Here is a 16,247-nt window from a genome sequence, read left to right on the forward strand (position 1 = left end):
CCAGGGATGCACTGTCTGAGTTTCAGTGAAGTCTAGTTCTAGAAACGGATGCAAAAGGTTTAGAGTAAGATTGCCTACTGGTAGCCAGTGAGCAGCTAGCAAAGCTTGTTTTTTGGCCATTTATGTTTTCATCCATTGACTATTTGGTAAGATGATGTATCCAGGCAGATGCTGTTCTTTTTCAAGATACAGGCAGTGCAGAACATATAGTCTTTCACTTAACCATCTTCACCTGTACTTTCCCCAGTGGTTCCAGATTCTGCCTCTAAGAGTCAGTCAGGGCTTTGCCACTCAGGGAGTGATCTTCAGACTGATATCATCCACGTTACCTGGGAACTTGTTAGAGATACAGAATCTTTGGCCTGACTCCAACCCTACTGCATTAAAATCTGCAGAGAAGCCTGGTACTAGAGAGTAGCCTCTAGGGTCTTGTCCTTGTGCTCCTACGACTCACCCCATTTCCTTTCTAGAAAGTACCAGAAGAATCTTTGTATCAACATTCATTCTCCAGTGGCTTGTCAGACTATCTTTGTTTCCTTGCTTGTTGACAATGGGATTACTTGGAGTTTGTGCTCCAAGGCCAACAAAAATTAACTGTATGACTTTAAGCCAACCACTTGCCCTTTCTGAATCTCTGTTTTCTTAGAGACAAACTTATGATAATAATCATATCTTCCCTGTTGGCCTTAAAAGGTGGTTATAAAGATTGAAGGAAATAAAGAACATGAAAGTAGAGCTCACACTATGGTGAATGAAATGGTTAAACAGGGGTTTTTCAACCTTTCTGGCAGATTAGAATCACCTGGAAGTTTCTTGCTCCCTCACACCTTGTACTCCACCCCCAGAGGCTCTGACTTAATTAGCCTTTGATAGCTCCTGGGCATTGGCCACTCTTCAGATCTCTCCAGGCGATTCTAAAGTGCAGCCTAGGCTGAGACCACTGGGGAGAGCAAGCTACTTTGTGCAGGAAGCAGCCTGGCCTTCTTGGTGGGGTGTCCATTTTCATCTTGGACTTTGAGTAAGAAGCAATTCGTAAATAGCTAAAAAATGACTTATGATGTGCCCACCATCACTAAGGTAAAGAGCGTTTTTCCTGCAGTGGGGGAGGATGTATTCCTCAGCAGAGGGTCCTCACATGGCTGCTACATTACCCCTGGACAAAGACTCAGAATGACCTTGAGAGTGAGAGATTTGTGGGCTTAGAGTGAATAGGGATGATCTGAGGATGCAAACAGGACCACAACTTTCATCTTGGACGTACAGCGTAAGGTCCTCTCCAATTTCCTAGAAGGACTGGATGACTGATGTCAGTTCTTACAGAATATCTCTTATTAATTACTTGTATCTAAGGACATGACTTGGGAGAAGGCAATGACACCCCACTCCAGTACTCTTGCCTGGAAAATCCCATGGACGGAGGAGCCTGGTAGGATGCAGTCCATGAGGTCGCTAAGAGTCGGACACGACTGAGCGACTTCACTTTCACTTTTCACTTTCATGCATTGGAGAAGGAAATGGCAACCCACTCCAGTGTTCTTGCCTGGAGAATCCCAGGGACGGGGGAGCCTGGTGGGCTGCCGTCTCTGGGGTCGCACAGAGTCGGACACGACTGAAGCGACTTAGCAGTAGCAGCAGCAGCAAGGACATGACTTAGTAACTGAGCATGCAACTATACAGAGGAACTATATGCGATTCCCAGAACAGACTGAAGGCTCAAGACCTTTTCAAACTCTTCCATTTTCCTTATATAGTCCTAGGTTCAAAAACCCTCTTGATATCACTTTATACAGATACTCAAATCAGGTAGACTCGTTTGATCTTGCAGTCAAGTTCAGGTACCCAGAGCAGGCAAAAAGCAGTCTTGGAATTTGATCTTAGTAAGACCAACTTCTCTCTAGGTTGCCTATAGGATAAAATACTTCATCAACTGACTTTTTATTAAATATTAGAGAGCTGTACTATGGACTTGTATATATTCTGTCTCATTTTACACTCATAATGTCCCTTCCTACAGAAATTATCACACCCATTTTTTGGATGTGGAATCTAAGACCATGCACATAATGCCTGGTCACTAAGTTCATATACTGCAGACCTGGATTCCATACTATGTGCTATGCTCTTTCCACCATGTCTATAGCACTATACAAGCGTAACATATTAGGTGATACTTAAATCTTTTGGGTGTGTTATTGTGAAGGTTTTCTAGATGCTTGTTGCTCACAGCGTGGCCTATGAATCATCAGTGCTGGTGTGTCCTGGGAGGTTGTTAGAAATGCAGGTTCTCAGGCCCTACCCTAGACCTGCTGAATCAGAATTTATATTTTAACAAGGTATTATCATAGAAATATTGGGGAGAATAATGGAGATAGTGGACTTTAAGCCATGTACAACCTTTTTTTCTGCCTCTGCCAGAAAATTAATAGTTACAAATGTGTGTGTGTCTGTGGGTATCTCAAATATATTCACACAAATATGAGAAATGCTATACAAATCCTACATAATATTTATGGGATGTAAAACTTGTTGGAACCTGTAACAATAAAGTTTTTATCCTTTCGAGGCCCATTCTAATAGATATAGGCTATAAGTGATAGCTTTTGACTAATAAATTCTTTTACATGCTGACAGCAAATGAGACAAGTGAAGAGAGACAATGCCAGGAGCACGCCACCAGCAATTACATCTTCTGGCTCCAGCCAGCCCTTTCCAGGCCTTCCCCCTGCTCTTGGTGGGCCTGATAGACTTTCCAATTATGCACCACCAGTGTTTGTAGTTTTATTAATTAAAGTTCTGTATGTAAAGCAGGACCAGCCTTGTGGCTAGGCTTAATGCTATTTTTTCTCTCATGGCCCTTTCCTCCTCCACAGGTAATTACTGCAATTTGATGTCTAGAATATGCCCCGTGTTTGCTATGAATATCTCATGGGCAACTTCACAAGATTATCTTGAATCCGTAAAAAAATTCAGCATGGGATGGAATGTAGGCTGAAGTTAGACAAAAGAGACCCAATGGTATCCATAATGTCCATTAACGTGCAGCACTCTCAAACATAGGGAATGGTATGAGGGGGAGGTGCTATGTTTCTTTGAATTTCTAAAGGGCGGTATATATTCCAGCAGTAGATACAAGACCAAGGACAGATGCTCTAGTGTGTATTTCATTTCAACAGAAGAAGAAAACACTTTTTAACAGACTGTGATGCTCAGAGATGAGCTTGTTTCTAGCGGGTGGGATGGGTACTCCCCCAGTATTCCCCACACTGGGGGTTGTCCAGTAGTGACTGGATGGCCAGGATTGGGGATGTTGTCAAGGACATCCAAGGTTTGAATGGAGGTTAAAGCTTCTTTCTAATCTAAGGTGCCAGGGCTGTAATTCTGGGTGTGAACCTGTAATTTTAAGAGTTTTAATGTGGTCTTATTAGTTTTAACTGAGACTATTGACACTGCAAAACCCAACATTTTGTACACCATCTTCTAATTCACCTGGAAAAAATAAATACCAACTCTCTAGCTATAAATAACCTAATGGAAAATCAACCGAACTCAGCACGAGGCAGGCCAGATGTGGATTTCTGATAACAAGCAAATAAAATATGCTGGGAAATACTTGCAATTACAGAGGCTTAAGGAATGCTGGATTCCTGGCCATGTAAGAGACTTAAAAGATTGAGATTGTTTCTGAAAACAGCACCCCACGTCTTTCCTTCTTTCTCAGGCATCACAGTGAAGCCAGAGAACACCCTGCCAGGGTCATCCACATGCCCCCTTAGTAAAAACACAGCAAGCAGTGAAGATTATATACAAAAATAATAACTGTGGGATTCCTAGCTGGTGAAGTTACAAAGTTATGGCTATATTATTCCTTCTTTGGCCTTTTCTTTTCTAATATTTTTATAATGAACATCTATTACTTTTGATAACTAGAACAGACTCAGTGTAAAGCATATTTTTTGAAGAATAATATTGATCTAGGAAAGAATAATATTAAGCAAAGAAAGAAGATACAAAATGCTTATATGGTATGATTTATATAAATCCTTTGTCTATCCCTCTGCTCAAATCTACATTTATCTGTCTGGACAGAAATGTACAAATACGGTGACAGGGGTTATCTTTGGAGGGTAAGGTTGTGGGCAATTTCAATTTTCTTCTTTATATTTTCCTAATATCCTACAGTGAATGTAGAGCACTTATGTAATCAGAAGAAACAATAAATACTATACTAAAAAAGGCATCAAGGGAGGATTCTGATATCACTGGAAAGTGGGAAAAGAGTGCCATCTTTCCAGCACTTTGAGGAGGATCTAGTTCTCTTGCTTGAACTGTGGGCTTTGCAAGGAAGACTAAGGGCAAGTGGGAGCTTCTGGGGAATGAGATTGGGTCATGCTGTGGCTCTGGAATCAGAAAGAACATTTCTGTCTTTACTTATGACATAATATTGAATCACAAGTTGGAATTAAGATTGCCGGGAGAAATATTAACAACCTCAGATATGTAGATGATACCACTCTAATGGCAGAAAGTGAAGAGAAACTAAAGAGCCTCTTGATGAAGGTGAAAGAGGAGAATGAAGAAGCTGGCTTGAAACTCAACATTCAAAAAAGTAAGATCATGGCATCTGGTCCAATCATTTCATGCAAATAGAAGGGGAGAAAGTGGAAGCAAAATCATTGCAGATGGTCACTGCAGCCATGAAATTTAAAGACGTTTGCTCCTTGGAAGGAAAACTACGACCAACCTAGACAGTGTATTAAAAAGCAGAGACATCACTTTGCCGACAAAGGTCTGTACAGTCAAAGCTGTGTTTTTTCCAGTAGTTAGGTATGGATGTGAGTGTTGGATCATAAAGAAGGCTGGATGCTGAAGAATTGATGCTTTTGAGCTGTGGTGCTGGAAAAGACTCCTGAGAGTCCCTTGGACAGCAAGGAGATCCAACCAGTCAATCTTAAAGGAAATAAACCCTGAATATTTATTGGAAGGACTGATGCTGAAGCTGTGAAGCTCCAATACTCAGGCCACCTGATGCAAAGAGCTGACTCATTTGAAAAGACCCTGATGCTGGGAAAGATTGAAGGCAAAAGGGGATAAGGGAGGCAGAGGATGAGATGGTTAGATAGCATCACTGACTTAATGGACATGAATTTGAGCAAACTCTGGGAGATAGTAAAGGACAGGGAAGCCTGGTGTGCTGCAGTCTATGGGGTGACAAAGAGTTGGACACAGCTTAAGGACTCAACAACAACAACAAATCTCAGGGCCTCAGTCTTTATCTGTGAAATGGGGCTAATCATACTCTCCTTATAGAGTTGCTGGGAGACTTTAGTAAGATTATGTAAGCCCAGTACCCAACTTACCAAATACATTTATCAATGTTAGTTCCTTCCTCCTGTATTGGAAAAAGCAGGCAGGGAATAAGTTTAGAAATAAACAGCTCACACAAACAGAATAGGACAGGATGAAGGATGCTGTATTAAGATTTTCAGTCCAGTGTTTTATCTTCCGGGCCCCCTAGAGGATTATCTTTCCAATTTGTGTGAAGAAAACAATGTTTTCTTTTGAGTTACACTGTAATGAGGTGATCTTGGGCAGACAGCCTCCTCTGTGCCTCAGTTTCCCTGTGGGTGATAGAGATGATGCTGAGAAATAGCTTTAGAAATCCTTATACTGGGGAACAGGATCAACTCAGTGAAATGAAATTCCTACAATCTTCATAAACAGCCATCAGAAAGAATCAGTTCTAATGAGGTGGATGAAACTGGAGCCTATTATATAGAGTGAAGTAAGCCAGAAAGAAAAACACCAATACAGTATACTAATGCATATATATGGAATTTAGAAAGATGGTAACGATAACCCTGTATGTGAGACAGCAAAAGAGACACAGATGTATTTAACAGTCTTTTGGACTCTGTGGGAGAGGGTGAGGGCAGGATGATATGGGAGAATGGTATTGAAACATGTATGTTATCACATGTGAAACAAATCGCCAGTCCAGGTTCGATGCATGATACAGGGTGCTCAGGGCTAGTGCACTGGGATGACCCAGAGGGATGGGATGGGGAGGGAGGTGGGAGGGGGGTTCAGGATGGGAAACACGTGTACACCCATGGTGGATTCATGTCAATGTATGGCCAAACCAATACAATATTGTAAAGTAAAAAAATAAATGAATAAATAAAACTGTGATTAAAAAAAGAAAAAAAGAAGGAGAATGGACTTCAGGCATCTCCAGGTGTCTGCAGGACCCATAGCCACTCAGGGAGTATATTTATTCCATGGGAGAGTGTGCTTTCAACAGGTTGGCCCCTGTGCATCCTGGCCACATGAATGATCGCCACTAGTGGGAGCCACGAGGGTGTTTGATTAACAGATAGACTTGGAATGGGACCTAAACCTAAATCTCTGCCAAGTGCCCGGGAGGTTTTTTATTCACACCCGTGAGCCTTGACAGTAATTCTTCTATGCCTCAGTTTCATCATGTAATGGCTGAGGTATTAATTTTGAATGACTCGAAGGTATTAAGTTAATTATGTCCGACTGTAATTACAATGACTGTTGATTACTTTAGCCCATTAGCATGTGTTCTGGCAGCATCAACCACATCGCAGGAAGTGGTGACAGAATGCTAGGTTCCAGCGGCTTCCCAGCTCTAGGTACGAAGGTAAGAATGATTCTGGCCCCAGATCTCAGTAGGGCCATATTTGTTGGGTCCTTGAGACTTAATGAGGAGTCACCTTGTTTGCGCTCATCCTGGACCATGGCCATGCTCACGATTGAGAGGCTGCACAATTAATTAATTAATTAGGATGAAGCAGGTTCGTTGGGCACATCCCCCCAGTGCTAATGATCGGCATTGTGCAAAATAATGCTCCCAAGCTGCCTGCATTGCTAATTGACTCAGAGGAGAAATAAGAATATAGCCTGTCTGAATTTATGTCAGCAGTGACTTCTTCACACCTATGCAGAGTAAGAAGAGGGATCATAATAATTGCTGCCATTCATAAAAGATTGAAAAGAATACAAAGAGTTTTTGCATTTTAATCTAAGTCTCGAAGCAAGTAACACAGGCATTTTTATTCCCAATTAGGGACACTGACTGACTTGAGGTCCTATGGCTCATTACATGGCAGTATTGGGACTCACACTCAGGTGACCTGAGTCAAGTCCAATGACGTTAAGAGTGTTTGCAGGATTGGCCTAGGAGTTGGACAGACCTGTTTTGAATCCTGGTTCTGCCTCTTAATAGCAAAGATGACTAGCAAGTTACTTAAGCTTTTGAAGTCCCAGGTTCTGTATCAGTAAATGGGGCAACAATTCCTTACAAGTCTCTTTTGGTAATGAGATAAGGCAAGTGACCTTCTTAGCACAGTGCCAGCCACACGGGAGGGGATCACTATTTTAAAAAAATACAGTAGTCCTCTTATCAGCCATTTCACTTTCTGTAGTTTCAGTTTCCTGAGGTCAAGTTCAGTCCAAAACTATTATGTGGAAAATTCCAGAAAAAAACAATTCTTAAGTTTTAAATTCTATACCATTCTGAGTAGCAGATCAAAACCATGAAAACTCATGTTTTCATGAGGACAGAGGCTGACCCCCTCTGTCTCGCCTGAGACATGAATCATCTTTTTGGCCACTGTATCCATGCTGTACACACTACCCACCTGCTAGCATAGGAAAAAATATAGGATATACAGGGTTTGGTACTATCCGTGGTTCCAGGCATCTGCTAGTGGTCTTAGAACGTATCCCCTCCTTTGATGGGGGGTGGGTACTGCACACCTTTAGTTACTTTATGGTTATTAAGGGTCCCTCCCTTAGCCCCAGTCTAAGGGAAGGTTTCTTTCTCCTAGGAGTACAAAGATTTAGGGTGTCTGAGGGCTCTAGTTAAGAATTTTGGCTTGCGTTTTGTAACATAGCCAAGTGATTCATAAGTAACTTGGAGACCAGGACCTGTCATATTGGAAGTAAGTGTTCTTAATTTTCTGCTGAATAAACACTCTTAAAAGATCCCAGATTCCTGTGGTCTGTCTCCTGCATGGCTGGCTGGTTACATGGTGGGTTTGAGAGGAATACTTGCTGGCTCACCGCCTGAGTGAGGACCTCCAGCCAGCCATCTGTGTGTCCGTCCAGCCCAGCCAAGTACCATGCTACCTTTCTGGCCCTGTCCTGGCAGCTGCCACGCTTCTTGTCCTGAGAGTGAGGACCCTCGCTTAACTCTCCAGATTGAGGGTCATTGGATAGGGCAGGTCTAGCCTTTGATCTTGGAGTCATCACAAAAGTCAGATACTAATAGTAACAGCAGCAGTTACCTGCAATGCAGGAGCTGCTGGAGACATGGGTTCGATTCCTGGGTTGGGGAGATCCCCTGGAGGAGGAAATGGCAACCCACTCCAGTATTCTCACCTGGAGAATCCCACAGACAGAGGAACCTGGTGGGCTTTAGTCCATGGGGTTGCAAAGAGTCAGACATAGCTTAGCACACATGTATACACACAGCAGTGGAGAAACAGAAACCACACTTATTAAACATCTACGATGTGGCCAGATACAGGCTGGGCGCTTTTCTAACTTGTCTACTTGTTTATCCCAACAGCTCTGCAGAGGACCCTGAGGCTGAGAAAAGTGAGGTGACTTGCCCAAGGTCACCCTGCTAGAAAGTGGCAGGATTCTACCAAGGACTGCAGGACCTCAAGGAGCTGCTCCAACCACCATACCACGCTGCCTTCATGATGCTCCTTTTGCCCTGGCCCCAGATGACCAGCTGGGTTCCTCTAGACACAGGAGATGTCGTGCTTGTTGGGCCGTAGGGCAGGAGGCAGGCAGCTGCCTGGGGCCACCATGCTGCTCTGACTTACTTCAGATGTCAGCGTTACCCCATGGGAGCCAGAGGGAAACTGCTTCCTGCCGGGCCCACCACGATGATCTGGCCAGGGATGGACCACCCAGCTGGGTATTGCAGAGCTACCATGGAGTCTGTCTCTGCTTCTTCAAGGCTCCCCAAAGCAGGAAGAGGAGGGGTACAGAGAACAGAGGGTGTGAAAACAAGCCCTGGTGAGTCTAGCTGCATTTGCTGTTGATTTAGGCAAACACTGAAGCCTGGAACTACCCAAAGATGAGAGGGATTTGCTGCTGAGTCGGTGAGCATTCTGTCACTGCAGTGGATGTCACAGTGTTAGAAGAGATGGGAGTTGGATATCCAGTCCAACTCAGGTTAGTGGAGGGATCTAGGGAGGGTACTGCCCCAGTCTGCCCCTGAGCTTGGCACTGGGCCCTCACTGTTTACAAAGAGGGTCTCTACGGTCACCAAAGGTGTCTGTGCAGCATCACTTGGCCACACAGGGGCAAAGGCTGTCCTAGGTGGACTCAGCAGGAAACTGCTTGTTCCTCTACCAGTCAACACTCCGCAGAGACCGAGGGGGAGGACAGTGAATAGGAAGAGGGCAAGGGACACTTTGCTTCCCCCAGGCGGGCACATGTTCAATGCAGAAGATGGGATGGATTCGGGACACAACAGCTTTATTCAGGATCAAGCTCACGAGGCCTCTTGAAATAGCCTCTCCTTCCTGATTTGCTAAAATAAGTGAGAGCACGTGAGGCTGGGAACAGCGCACACACAAGGCACGAATAACACCGGGCTTCGGCGGGTAAGCGGCAATGTCCCCTTGTTGCCTAGGAATTAGACCCAGTGACCAGTCCCAGCTTGAGGAGAGATGAAGCAGGTAACTAGTCTGTTACAAAATGGTTGGTATGACTTTCCTTCCTGTCTCTGGAGATGAGGACCCCGTGGTGAGGAGGATGGGGTCTCTGGGTGAGGTGGGAGCCACGCCAGTCCTCAGGGATGCTTCCAAGGCCCATGTCAGCTCCCCGGAAGCTGAGAAGGTACCATCTGCCCCTGGCAGGGGCAGGGTAATGTGACAGAAAGAGCACAGGGCTCAAGTCATAAGACCTGAGTTTGATCCTGATTTTGTATGTTCTGGCTGTGCACATTGGGGACATTACTTTCCTGTCTTGTGGAGATGGGCTGTTCTCTTCCCTGGGCCGCCCTGCACGCACCCTGACCCAAATCACCGGCGGGGCAACCCCTGACACATAGAATCTTCTCCAGGAAGTGAGCTACATAGAATATTCTCAGCATCTTTAGCCCCTGCTTGTGAGGGTTTGGTGGGGTTGACACAGGAAGAGCCCCTCAGCTTTTGCATTTTCCCTTGCCCCAAGTCATCCTGTAGTAATTATGATTACTCTTATTTTTCTTTTCTTGACCATTCCAAGGGGGATTTTGCCATTGAATTAATAAACTGTTAAAACCCAGGGGTCTCAAAGTTCCTTTTCTCTTCCTATCTGGAAGTCCTATTTGTTTACCCAAGGGGAGGGAGTGAGGCAAGCCTGACTAAGCCCCATCAATAGAGCCATGACACCTACTGAGATGCGGGTTTATACTGAGATGCTGGAGAACGTCTCACCAGCCAAATCCCCAGGAAAGGATGGGCTCTGTGTCCAGGAATAAGCGCCAGCAGTCTGGAAAGCCTTACAATATCAACCAGAGAGCAATTTGCTGAAAAACTCCCTGGCTTCCTGCCACAAGAGGCTCCTTCCTAGTGGGGCTTTGCACAGAATTTAATGGACAGCAGAGGGCAATTCCAGAGGCCAAACTCCTCTCCCACCTTCCTCTGGCCATATTCATTGGTTTTAATGACTGAATGGAGGTCTCCTCCCTGTGGACTAGATAGCCCATGTTGACATGGAGGAGTCCCGCTGGTCACCTTCTGCCTTGGTCTCAGCAGCTCCCAGTCACTAATCAAAGCTTTTATCACTACAGGGCAGATGCCAGAGACAGAAAGGCCAGGTGTGTTCCAGCCCTAGGGTGTGTGTGTCTGAGTGTTTGCACATGCGTGTATGGAGAGGACAGAGGTGGCTGCAGCTTCAGCAAGGTCAGAAAACCAGTAGCCGGGAACTGGCCTGCCCTAGGGTATCAGCATAAATTAAGTGGGTCACCTCCCACTTCCTGGGTCCCTTTCATTTCTGCAGCTCATAGAAGGAAAACTACTACATTGTGGAGGGGGAAAGAGACTGAGGGAAGCCCACTTCCTCCCCTCTCCCCCCCAGGCCTTGTTCCATCCTGAGAACATGGTTTAAAATATTCTAGTCACAGCTCAGACTATTCAAATAAAATAGAATTTCAAACCACACGGGGCTTGTTGAGACATTCAGTCTGCTAGGATGTGTGAAAGGCAGGGGGAGGGGCGGAGACGGCCCCTGCCACTCTCCCGTCCTTTTTATTACCAGCAGCTGCAATGCTAGACACATCCCAGTGTGTGTCCCCACCCGGGGGACGCAAGCAGTTCTGACAGCAAGCAAGCACATGAAAGCCACTGCAAGGCTCCCCTCCCCAGTGGCAACTTTAATTATTTGAACTGGAGCTCAGCAAAATCAAAATAAAATCTGAATGTGTTTTAAGTGGCTCCTCAGTTTCTTGCAGAGAATAGTTTGTGGGTAGGAGAGTGGGGCAGGGCTGGGCAGAGGTCTTTAAATATTCATGCCCCACATGCCACAGTGCAGAGCCATTGAAGTGGCAGCATCTGCACCAAGGCCAGGCAGTGGAGAGAGGCCCTGGTGACAGTGGCTGCAGGGATCTGGAGGGAGGAGGCCAGAGCTGGCATGCTTCTGAAATGCCCTGGAAGCTGGTTGGCACAAAGGCACACCCTGGGTATGTCTCCATCATCGGTAGGCCACTGACCTAGATCCATGTGGCTCTCAGAGTGGCTCCCACTTCTGTCTCCACCACCTCTGTTCCCCACCCCATCAGTCAATTCTAATCCCTCCTCGGACTCATCTTTCCAAAAAGGCAAGTTATATCATAATCTTTGGCACCCCAGGTAATGGAGGATAGCTCTCAGCTTGGGTTCAGAATAAATTTCGGTCACAACAGGCAAGGACACCTATGGATAGTCACTCTTAAGCTTCAGTGTGCATCCAAATCACCAATGGTGGGGCTTGAAAATGCAGATTCCTGGGCCCTTGTCAGTCATTCAGGAAGTCTGGGGTGGGGCCCAAGAATCTGCATTTGTCATATTTTCCAAGTGACTGCAACTGGAGAAACACAGACCTACTAGTAGCTTGTAGCCAGATTTTCAAGGAAATGCATTGAAGGCAAAACCAGTTTCCCTTTGGGATCCACTGATGACTGTAGTTTCTCAAGAGTATTTTGAGTTATTCGGCAATTACTTCAACTCTCTGGAGGCGTGGACCAGGACTGTTAGGGTTTAGAGAAGATGCTCAGGGGTGGGTGTCAGCTGGGAGCTCAGTGCTTCCAGCCTGTCCCCAAGGGCCTGACTCTCACCAGAGACTTCCACCCATGGCTCTATCTAGTGTCCACCTTCCTGAACCAGGGCTCCATAGCCAATGGAGGCCCCTTTAGGGTTGGAGGGAGGTTAACCTCACACAGTCCCACACAGCAATGCAACATCTGTTTCTCTGTCACCGACATTCAGCCAACCTGGGAGAAGGAAATCAACTTCCTGCCTTCTGTATTTAGGATTCGAGAGAAACAGATGGCAGGGCTTACAAACCTGGAAATGCATATTTCTATTTTGGCCATTTATTTTTCTGATGAAAACATTTCTCCAACACTGGGAATTCAAAGACCCAGCAGCCTGAGATGAATGATCTGAAACCCTGAATGTGAAATAACTGTAAGCTGAAAACGGAGTGGTCTCCCTGCCTTCCCTTCACTCCTCATGCTGAGCCAAGCTCTGGAAAAGGGCAGGAAATAGCAGAAACCGCCCAGAGCAAATGTGACTGGGGGAGTAATAAAATAGGCCAGTAAAACAAAACACCTGTTTAAGCTATTGATCAACCCAAAGGTTATTAGAGAAATGATGACGTATTAGAAAAATATCATTTTTACCTTGACATTTCTTTTTTTTTGAAATCAGGCTCACATGAAAGCTAGTGAAAAATAAATTTGAAGTCGAAGTGACTTTAAGGATTCCGCTTGCCTGTCAGACAGGCCAATCACCTCTCCTCATTTAGACTTCCTCTTAAGAAACTTCCCTTTCTAGGTGATGCTCTGAGACACCCGAGAAGTATCAATGATGACTGAGTAATTCCACCATTTGCAGCGGAGAGCATGGTTTCTCAAATACAATTTAACATAATGAATCTACTTATTTGTGCCCTGACTTCTTCCAGAAAGGATTTAAGGTGGCTCACAGAGATACATAAAACATACACTAGGAGAAGGTGAGGTTGATGGGGTAGATGTCAAGTAACAATATAAAAGCGAATCAGGAGCGAGGCTGCTGCAAACTTACTGGGTAAAGAAAGACTTAATTCTACCATTCTTCTGATTAAAAAACCATCACTGATACATCTTTTCCATTCTCCTTTGCTTTATGTCTGTGAGTTTTTATTTCACAAAAAGACTAGAGGGCTTGGATTTGCCTGTACAGGAAACGGCAACCCACTCCAGTATTCTTGCTGAGGAAATACCATGCACAGACTGTGGTATTACATGGGTAACTCTGGCGGGTTACAGTCCATGGGGTCACAAGAGTCGGGATTCAGGGACTAAATCACCTCTTTCCTGCACCTCTCGTGGTCAAAGCCCCGCTTGCCGGGCACTGCTTCCAGCCTGCTCAGGGGATGTGAATGTGGTCAGTTTCACAATATCCACAGCTTGAAAGGCAACAAATTGCTCCGAGAGCACAAAGCTATTCCTGAAAGAAGCCAGGAAGGAGTTTCTCCTGTGAGTTTCCAGAAAGAGAGGACTGGCCAAATTTAAATTCAGTCCTGACTTCCTACATGTGCGCGGTACTGTCGCAATGCTGGGCCAGTGTGGAGAAGCGCAATCTGGTTGTTGGCTAAAGTTCTCTTCCTCATCCCCCATTCTTCTTCGCATATTTATACAGGGTTTCAGACATTGTTGGTTAATCTTTGTGCTACTTACTTTGTACTAGACCGCATGACAAGCCCTTTACAAATATTAAGCTATTTAAGCTTCACCTCCCTGGGGTAGGCACTCTGAGTCTCTACTTCCAGGTGGGAAAACTGAGGCACTGAGAGATTATTAATGGATAAAACAAATTAGGCCACCAGTCAGCGGTGGAACCTGGATTGGACCCAAGTAGTTGATTCCAGAGTCCATAAGCTTAATCACTGGGCCCTCTGGGGGTCTAAGCTCATCTCCTGGTCCCTAGAGAATATGACCTTGGGCTAAGAATCCTGGCACCAGGCCCTCAGTTCCCACACTGAAGGGGTAACAGCTACGCTAACTGTCTGGGCCAGTGGCTCTGGAGGCACTTCACTGACTGCCATTGATGCCTTAGTGATACTTATGTAAGTCAAAGTGTTGATGCTTTGAAACTTTGAAATGTATTGTAAGAGACTGACATCTTAGACTGACATCTAAGGATTCTATAAAAAGTTGCTGTTACCATTGCCTCTTATGTCTTGGAAATATTTTGGAGGTTTGCTGCCATCAAAGTTCTATTGCAAATAGTTCAGTGCAGCTGAGTGTGGTGTTTAAGGTGAAATTCACTGCCATGCCATGTTGCTAACTACTGTCTGCCTAGAAGATGGTGCAAACGGTCTTCTGGTCCTCCCACAGGAGAAGAAGAAGCCTGACCATCAGTCTATTTTGCTCATCTGTGTGTGTTCACCTGGAAGTGCCCTGAAGTGGGAGGAGCAGGCAGAGAACTAGAAGAACACCAAGACTTGCCTCACACGGAGAGTTCTTCATGGGCGCAGGAAATGTAGCGCTGGTCACTGTGGCATTTTCAGAGGTGGGGGCATCAGTGATGCTGAGCAATAGGGCGTGGCCTGGGCAGAGAGGAGAAGAGTCAAAACTGCACCATCCTTGTGCACTGAAGGGCCTTGGGGTGCAAGGTTAACGGGCCCCGCACTATTCTTCTCTAGCCTCGGGACTGAAGATGCTGTTACTTCTGCTTCCAGTGGGTAAGACAGCCTGCTTATCACTGACTATGAGACTAGGCTTGTGCAGAGGTCTTCGTTCTAAACAGCCTGTGACACTCCAGCACCGTACATCTGGGTTACTGCATTCCCTGATCTCCCATGGCCACCAGCTTTCGCTCATAGCCCGGGAGCAGCCTGAAGCACGCTGGACTTCCCCAGGTCCACCCTGCCCCCCATTTCCAGTCATGCCCGTGCTTTGCCCTCCAGTGGTCTCAGAACCTTCACTATCTACTCCCCTCTCCGGAGCTCAGGTCAGCCTGTGCCCCATCCCCTGACCAGGAAGACTCATTTATTCTTTTCTAAGCACTGACCTGCCAGAAAACCTGGCAGAACATGAGCCTCAGTCCAATGTGGTGGTGGGAAGGAGCATCTGCAAATGTCCAGGAGTGCTTGCCGATGTTTGGTGCTGTGGAGGTGGGGGACAGAGTGAGCCCAGGGCGCTCACTTTCAGGGGGCTCACAGAGCCCCAGATCGGACTCTAGTCATTCATTTCTGTGTTTCTCTATCTCATAGCAAAATGTTTATAAAGTTACTAACAAGTAACAAATTCAGATGGGTCCAGAGGAAAGTAACTAGACCAGGCCAGAAATCTTGGAAAACACCCTCCCATCCTTGAGGAAAAATCAAATGGCCAGGGTTATGTGACCAGGGAGGGAAAAGACCTGTGGTAGAAAGGTCATAATGGTTGTCTTCAAATATCTGAAGGGCTGCCTCTGTGGGAGAGGGCACAGTTCAGTTCTGTGGGGCTCCAGGAGATGGCAATCATGGTCACTGAGAAGAATTTACAGAGGGGTGGGGCTCATCTCCAGGTAAGGGAATGGATGTGTGACTCTGAGCTGTTAAGCAACAAAAAGGGCTGCTTTTGGAGGCAGGGAGAGACCTGTCACAAGAGGTATTCAACAGGGCTGGACACATTTGCTCTGGGTGCTGTCGGGGACCATCAGAGCAGAGACGAAGATCACGTCTCACGTCGGGCTTTGAGTTGTTTGTCTTCTCTGCTCCTGAAGACCAGGCACTGGGCATGAGGCAGTGCAGTGAGAAGGCTGGAGGAGAAGTGAGAGCTTTTGGCCTCCACATCTGGGGAGGGCCCTGCAGACTCCCCCATGGTCCAGTAACTCAGCCTCCCTCCCAGCCGGGCCCAAAGCCAGCTCACTAGATGCAGCCGGCTCTGGGGACCAAGGACAGAACTGCAGGGGTGCTGAGATCCTCAGTGGTAGATTTGGACCTTGTCCTCTCTCATACTTTTTACTATTAATTCTTAAAGGAAGCTGTAG

At 45.9% G+C, this 16,247-nt stretch overlaps 1 protein-coding gene across 1 annotated transcript in view; it reads right to left on the minus strand.

Annotated features, from left to right (window-relative positions):
• The window catches only part of ALK (ALK receptor tyrosine kinase), a 747,102-nt gene that overhangs the window by 110,060 nt on the left and 620,795 nt on the right, over window positions 1-16,247 (minus strand). The window contains exon 8 of the mRNA XM_086323612.1: window positions 14,720-14,820. Coding sequence (XP_086179738.1) covers window positions 14,720-14,820 — 101 coding nt within the window. The remainder of the gene's footprint in view (window positions 1-14,719; window positions 14,821-16,247) is intronic.

The sequence above is a fragment of the Bos grunniens genome, chromosome 11 (assembly GCF_055505025.1).
Source record: "Bos grunniens cultivar Pamir isolate PY7600 chromosome 11, Bosgru_T2T1.0, whole genome shotgun sequence".
NCBI classification, from domain to species: Eukaryota; Metazoa; Chordata; class Mammalia; order Artiodactyla; family Bovidae; genus Bos; species Bos grunniens.